The 6,136-nt window shown below is 56.5% G+C and overlaps 2 protein-coding genes across 3 annotated transcripts in view; both read left to right on the top strand.

Annotated features, from left to right (window-relative positions):
• Window positions 1-6,136, top strand: part of ZNF544 (zinc finger protein 544) — a 32,769-nt gene that overhangs the window by 20,447 nt on the left and 6,186 nt on the right. Inside the window, exons 6-8 of the mRNA XM_014543576.1 lie at window positions 3,592-3,718; window positions 3,987-4,156; window positions 5,025-5,126. Coding sequence (XP_014399062.1) covers window positions 3,592-3,718; window positions 3,987-4,156; window positions 5,025-5,126 — 399 coding nt within the window. The remainder of the gene's footprint in view (window positions 1-3,591; window positions 3,719-3,986; window positions 4,157-5,024; window positions 5,127-6,136) is intronic.
• On the top strand, window positions 2,878-4,752 carry LOC102261223 (zinc finger protein 8). Of its 2 annotated transcripts, XM_005857284.2 has the most exons (3): window positions 2,878-3,718; window positions 3,987-4,246; window positions 4,339-4,752. In XM_005857284.2, the coding sequence occupies exons 1-3, from the start codon at window positions 3,583-3,585 to the stop codon at window positions 4,357-4,359; spliced, it is 417 nt and encodes a 138-aa protein (XP_005857346.1). In that variant the 5' UTR covers window positions 2,878-3,582; the 3' UTR covers window positions 4,360-4,752. The 2 variants fall into 2 exon arrangements, with proteins under 2 accessions (XP_005857346.1, XP_014398967.1); XM_014543481.1 differs by having other exon boundaries at window positions 3,987-4,752.

Raw genomic sequence — 6,136 nt, 5'->3', positions numbered from 1 at the left:
GTTGCAAATGGTAAAAGTTCCTTCTTTTTTTACAGCAGCATAGTATTCCGTCGTGTAGATGTACCACCGTGTTTTAATCCATTCATCTGCTGATGGGCACTCAGGCTGTTTCCAAATCTTAGCTATGGTGAATTGTGCTGCTGTGAACATAGGGGTGCATATCTCCTTTCTGATTGGGGTTTCTGGGACCTCCTGGTCCTTAGGTCTATGCTCAGCGAGGAGATAGAAACATGGGTCAGCGGCCTCCTGCACGCCCCCCACTGGGGACTGAGCCCGAAACCCAGGCCTGTGCCCTGAGGAGAATCCAACGGGCAACCCTTCTGCGCAGGGGAGGGCGCCGGACCTGGAGACACTGTCCAGCCCGTTGGCGGGTTCTTGCACGTGCCCCGACCTGGCTCACACCTGCACCCTCAGCCTATGGGGACGGCGCTCTCCCCGGCCAGGGCTCTATCTGCTTGGAGGTTTTGTTTTAGCTCCTTTGTTAGTTTATTATGTGGCCTTTATCATTGAGTTGTAAGAGGTCTTTGTATCTTCTGGAGACAAATCTTTTATCAGATTAGTGTGTGTTTTGCAATTAGTACCTTCCACTATGTGGGCGTCTGTTCGCTGGAGTCTCCTTTGGGGCACAGAAGGTTTCCATGTTGAGGACGTTCCGTTTCCTTCCTGCTGTGCTTTCTGCTGTCGTACCTAAGAGCCCTTTGCCAAGTCCAAGGGTATGAAGACTGTCCCTGTGTTTTCTGCTAAGTGTTCAGTCGTTTCCGCTCTTACGTTTATGTGAGGTGGGGACCAACTTTATGCTTTTGCACGCGGCTCCCTGCTGGTCCTGGAGGGCGTGTTTCACAGCCACGCAGCCCCCGCCACGGCCCCGAGGAGGCAGGAAACGAGGAGGCAGGCTGGGTCCCTGGTCTGGGCTGCTCTTTGTTGTTGTCAGTTCTCACCCGAGGATATTATTCTGTTGATCTTTAGAGAGAGTGGGAGGGAGGGGGAGAGACAGGAAGAGACACGTGGATTGGTTGCCTCTGGCAGGCACCCTGACCACCAAATCTTAGCTATGGTGAATTGTGCTGCTGTGAACATAGGGGTGCATATCTCCTTTCTGATTGGGGTTTCTGGGACCTCCTGGTCCTTAGGTCTATGCTCAGCGAGGAGATAGAAACATGGGTCAGCGGCCTCCTGCAGGCCCCCCACTGGGGATTGAGCCCGAAACCCAGGCCTGTGCCCTGAGGGAGACTCCAACGGGCAACCCTTCTGTGCAGGGGAGGGCGCCGGACCTGGACACACTGTCCAGCCCGTTGACGGGTTCTTGCACCTGCCCCGACCTGGGCTCACACCTGCACCGTCGGCCTGTGGGGGACGGCGCTCTCCCCGGCCAGGGCTCTATCTGCTTGGAGGTTTTGTTTTAGCTCCTTTGTTAGTTTATTATGTGGCCTTTATCATTCTGGAGACAAATCTTTTATCAGATTAGTGTGTGTTTTGCAATTAGTACCTTCCACTATGTGGGCGTCTGTTCGCTGGAGTCTCCTTTGGGGCACAGAAGGTTTCCATGTTGAGGACGTTCCGTTTCCTTCCTGCTGTGCTTTCTGCTGTCGTACCTAAGAGCCCTTTGCCAAGTCCAAGGGTATGAAGACTGTCCCTGTGTTTTCTGCTAAGAGTTCAGTCGTTTCCGCTCTTACGTTTATGTGAGGTGGGGACCAACTTTATGCTTTTGCACGCGGCTCCCTGCTGGTCCTGGAGGGCGTGTTTCACAGCCACGCAGCCCCCGCCACGGCCCGAGGAGGCTGGCTGGGTCCCTGCTCTGTGCTGCTCTTTGTTGTTGTCAGTTCTCACCCGAGGATGTTTTTCTGTTGATCTTTAGAGAGAGTGGGAGGGAGGGGGAGAGACAGGAAGACACACATCGATTGGTTGCCTCTGGCAGGCACCCTGACCAGGGCCGGCCATCGAGCCTCTAACCGAGGTCCGTGCCCTTGACTGGAACGGAACCTGAGACCCTTCAGTCCACGGGCTGATGCTCTATCCACTGGGCCACACTGGCCAGGGCTGTGGGACACGTTTTAAGTACCTTGTATCAATTTCTAAAAATTAAGAGTTGAGCCCGAAACCCAGGCCTGTGCCCTGAGGGAGACTCCAACGGGCAACCCTTCTGTGCAGGGGAGGGCGCCGGACCTGGACACACTGTCCAGCCCGTTGACGGGTTCTTGCACCTGCCCCGACCTGGGCTCACACCTGCACCGTCGGCCTGTGGGGGACGGCGCTCTCCCCGGCCAGGGCTCTATCTGCTTGGAGGTTTTGTTTTAGCTCCTTTGTTAGTTTATTATGTGGCCTTTATCATTCTGGAGACAAATCTTTTATCAGATTAGTGTGTGTTTTGCAATTAGTACCTTCCACTATGTGGGCGTCTGTTCGCTGGAGTCTCCTTTGGGGCACAGAAGGTTTCCATGTTGAGGACGTTCCGTTTCCTTCCTGCTGTGCTTTCTGCTGTCGTACCTAAGAGCCCTTTGCCAAGTCCAAGGGTATGAAGACTGTCCCTGTGTTTTCTGCTAAGAGTTCAGTCGTTTCCGCTCTTACGTTTATGTGAGGTGGGGACCAACTTTATGCTTTTGCACGCGGCTCCCTGCTGGTCCTGGAGGGCGTGTTTCACAGCCACGCAGCCCCCGCCACGGCCCGAGGAGGCTGGCTTCCCTGCTCTTCTGTGCTGCTCTTTGTTGTTGTCAGTTCTCACCCGAGGATGTTTTTCTGTTGATCTTTAGAGAGAGTGGGAGGGAGGGGGAGAGACAGGAAGACACACATCGATTGGTTGCCTCTGGCAGGCACCCTGACCAGGGCCGGCCATCGAGCCTCTAACCGAGGTCCGTGCCCTTGACTGGAACGGAACCTGAGACCCTTCAGTCCACGGGCCGATGCTCTATCCACTGGGCCACACTGGCCAGGGCTGTGGGACACGTTTTAAGTACATTGTATCAGTTTATAAAAATTAAGAGTTTTCACTTGAAAACATGACCTAATTTTTAGCTTCTCACCAGAGACGGGCAGTTCTGACCACTTGAGGCCCGTGTTTCCCCACAGTCAGTTGAGTCCAGCTGCCCCTGTACACGGGGCCCATTCCCTGTCCCCTCCGGTGTCGCCCTCGGGTTAAACGCTCGCACTGGCCACGCCAGCCCTGGGAGCCCGCCCGGTCCCTGAGGGCAGGGGGGCTTCTGACTCTCACTGTGACCCTCTTGTCAGAGGACAGGCCTGGCTCTGAGTCCGAGGGTCGTGTAAACTGTAGATGCATAACAAACCACCCCAGGCCCAGGGCCTTGACAGCAGCCGTTCTGTGGCCCACAGATCTGCGAGGCAGGAGCGCAGACGGTCTCTGTCCGCACCCTCTCCTGTCTGAGATCGCTGTGGGTCTGCGGTGGGTGGTTCGGTCTTGCTGGCGGCTCTCACACGTCCTCGCTGTGCCGTCCACAGGGACATGTAGAAGCCCAGTGGGTGCCAGCGGGACCCGGCTCACATCCCAGGACGTGCACTCTCTCCTCCTCCCCACTCCTCCTCTTCCTGCGAGCGCTGAGCGGACAACCCAGCTGATTGGGCCTGTGTGTGATGTTTCAGGAACCGGTGACCTTCCGGGACGTGGCCGTGGACTTCTCCCCGGAGGAGTGGGGGCGGCTGGGCCCTGCGCAGAGGACGCTGTACCGGGACGTGATGCTGGAGACCTTCGGGCACCTGCTGTCTGTGGGTGAGGCCGCCGCCCCAGCTGAGAGCAGATTCCTGCACTAATTCTTCGTGGGTAACAGGTCGTAGGCCTTGGGCTGGGGACCAGGACCTTGGGTTCTCCGTCCCTGAGGGACATGTGGACGGGGAGGTGTCTGCCCTTCCCTGTCCCATTGCAGAGCCTTCTCTTGTGTGAGACTCCCCGCCTGGCGGTCAGGGGTCCAGGGCTGGGGCGGGGCTGCTCCTTCGTGTCCCGAGCAGAACCCACATTCCGTGTCTCTCTCTGTTTCCAGGGCCTGAGCTTCCCAAACCTGAAGTCATCTCCCAGCTGGAGCGAGGCGCTGAGCTGTGGGTGTTGGAGCGAGGACTCGCCCAGGGCTGCTGTCCAGGTGGGGATCCCTACGGGGCGCTGCTGGGAAGGAGTGGTGAGCCGGGTCCTCCAGACCAGTGCTCACAGCGAAAGGTTACGGGGAAGGTCCAGAAAGGGGAAAGGGCAGGCGAGGCCAAGTCCAGAGGAAGGCAGGATCCAGGTCGCTGTCCCCATGGGCTCCAGGTCACTGTCCCCATGGGCTCCAGGTCGCCGTCCCCATGGGCTGAAGGTCGCCGTCCCCATGGGCTGAAGGTTGCCGTCCCCATGGGCTGAAGGTCGCTGTCCCCATGGGCTGAAGGTCACTGCTCCCCTGGTGCTGAGTCTGGTGGTTGCTGCAGCCGCCAGAGAAAATGGGTCCACCTTCACCTCAGCGCACTAAGCAGGGAGCCCTCCTGGGCCTGGAGGCCTCGGCACTGCAGCTCCCCAGGGTCCCTGAGGTGGGCACCCCACTACCTTGTGGCCTGTGACTCGGGTTTTCTAAAACTGAGCTGCTCGCCTGCCCTGAGCCCCAGGCTGCTGCTCCAGGCTTCCTTCAGCGTCTGCTCCCAGCTCCTGACGGCAGGCTCTCCGTCTGTTGGGGTCACTGCTTGATCCCCAGCATCTGAGGTCAGATAGCAAGTATTTTAGGCTTTGCAGGCTGCGTGTAGTCTTCCTATCACCATGAACATAACAACTTAAAACAACACACATTGGGCAGGGAGAGTGGGGGTGGGCTAGAAGGGGTTAATGGTGGAAAAAGGGGCATTTGTAATACTTTCAACAATAAAGGTAAGTTTTAAAAAAAGTCACACACATTGATTGTCTCAGTTCTGTCAATCAGACCGGCTGGTTTTCCTGCTCCGGGTCACATGGCCGGAGTCATGTCAGCCGGGCTGGGGTGGGCTCACTGGGAGGCCGCACCGGGTTGCTGGCCGAGTTCAGCTCTGGGCGTCCTGGGACTGAGGGCCCTGGGTCTTTGCAGACCATCGTCCAAGGGCTGTTCTCGGCTCCAAGGAGCCCCTGCACAGGCGCTCCCCCTCCGCCCTCGTCCCATAAACGAGGGGATGGCTTTGAGGCCACCCGGGTAACCCCGATTCTTTTTTCTTTTTTGTATTTTTTATTTTAATCCTCCCCAGAGGATATTTTTTCCATTGATTTTTAAAGAGAGTAGAAGGGGCCCAGCCGGGTGTAGCTCAGTGGTTGAGCGTCTTCCCAGGAATCGAGAGGTCACCGGTTCAATTCCCGGTCAGGGCATATGCCCAGGTTGTGGGCTCGATCCCCAGTGGGGGGCATGCAGGAGGCAGCCTATCAGTGATTCTCTCTCATCATTGATGTTTCTATCTCTCTCTCTCCCTCTCCCTTCCTCTGAAATCAATAAAAATATATTTAAAGAAAAAAAAGAGTAGAAGGGAAGGAGGGGAGAGAGAGAGAGAGAAACATTGATGTGAGAGAGGCCCACTGATAGGGTGCTTCCTACATGTTCCCTAAATATGTTTTTATTGATTTTAGAGAGAGGAAGGGCGGAGAGAGAAACATTGATTGGTTGCCTCCCTCATGCACCCTGACTAGGAACCAGGCCCACAACCCAGGCATGTGCCCTGACGGGGAATCGAACCGGTGACCTTCGGTGCACGGGACCGCCCTCAGCCAACAGCCACAGCGGCCGGGGCCCAGCTCCCTGTTGTGAGGGTTAAGGGCAGCTGATGGCGACCTTCCTGCCGCCTGCGGACCCTCCACGGCGATGCCTCCGTGGCTGTGACTGGACAGCCGGCCGGAGCTTTAGAATCCCTCCTGTCTGTGTTGCATATTCCTTTTTTTTCTACAGCCCTTTTCAAACACAAAAACCTGATCACTTAAGTGATATAAAGTCTAATCACTGGGTTGTCCACCTAAAACTAATATACCGGTACCGGTATTGTATGTCAGCTGTGAGTGAAAAAGTAAAAACTATTTAAAGTTTAAAAACAAACATAAAAGCCATCCATCGCTGGGGCACTTGGTTTCCCGCCTGTGCTCTGGGCGGACGCCCGGCCCGAGGAGGGGCCTGGACGTTAGGTGGGAGGATGGGTGAGGGCAGCTGTGGGTGCAGCCGGG

This window comes from Myotis brandtii, unplaced genomic scaffold (assembly GCF_000412655.1).
Source record: "Myotis brandtii unplaced genomic scaffold, ASM41265v1 scaffold1094, whole genome shotgun sequence".
NCBI lineage: Eukaryota > Metazoa > Chordata > Mammalia > Chiroptera > Vespertilionidae > Myotis > Myotis brandtii.
This window is presented reverse-complemented; position numbering and strand designations above follow the sequence as displayed.